Source organism: Phytophthora parasitica (assembly GCF_000247585.1).
Source record: "Phytophthora parasitica INRA-310 unplaced genomic scaffold supercont2.1, whole genome shotgun sequence".
NCBI lineage: Eukaryota > Oomycota > Peronosporomycetes > Peronosporales > Peronosporaceae > Phytophthora > Phytophthora nicotianae.
In genome coordinates this window covers 1,814,832-1,815,639 of record NW_008634126.1, presented here as the reverse complement: position 1 = coordinate 1,815,639, position 808 = coordinate 1,814,832, and the positions used below count along the sequence as shown (strand labels likewise).

The following is an 808-nucleotide window of genomic DNA, read 5'->3' as shown; positions in this document are numbered from 1 at the left end:
GTGTTGATAGTGCAGTTGGAACTACGGGATCTAACTGAGCAGAATCTCCGGTAAAATAGATATCTCTACCACCAAAAAGCTCGTCTGAGTGGCTAGGCCAGATTTCTCTCATCCTTTTATCAATCCAATACAACATACCGCATGATACCATGCTAAACTCATCAATAATAACAAGATGCACGTCTTTATATTGTTCCTGCAGTCGTTTTAACTTCGTTGGACCCATTTTCGAATCTGTCAGAGATTTGTAGGGAACTGAGAACGACGACTTTGAAAATGAGGAAAACGAAAAAGCTGAGCACAATGTCATTCCTTTTATGTTAAAGGCAGCGGTTCCCTGATGAGCAAGTAATAGAACCCGTTTTGATTTTCGTCTCGTGGCTTTATGCTCACCGAATACATTGTGCATGTCCTTTACAATATGACGAATCAACCAGCTCTTGCCTGAACCACCTTCTCCATTTATGATCATTTGAAGAGGCTTGCACTTAGATTTATCTAGCGAACTTTTAAATCGTCTTCTAGATTGCTCCATTGCGATTGCGAACGGAATCCACTGCGATTCATCCATTGTTTCTGTATTAGTCAGATTTTCATTATCCAAAATTGGATATCGATACTGCGATTTTAAATTTCCATTCTTACAAAAATTATTTCCGAGGGATCGAGATTCCTTTTTCTCTTTCTTCCATTCTTTCAATGATACTTTCAAAAAGTCACGAGCTTTATCGACAATGGCAGAAGTGTAGGTGTGCTTTGATTTCCACTTCGTCAGCTTATTTTGGTTCCCTAAAGTTTCTACTGGATC

At 39.1% G+C, this 808-nt stretch overlaps 1 protein-coding gene across 1 annotated transcript; it reads right to left on the bottom strand.

The window, feature by feature from the left end:
- Positions 1-30: 30 nt before the first annotated feature.
- Positions 31-226, bottom strand: PPTG_20740 (hypothetical protein; the record flags this gene model as incomplete). Its single annotated transcript, XM_008892938.1, has 2 exons — positions 31-65; positions 139-226. 2 exons carry the CDS (start codon positions 224-226, stop codon positions 31-33), a joined length of 123 nt encoding a protein of 40 aa, XP_008891186.1.
- Between the last annotated feature and the right edge of the window lie 582 nt (positions 227-808).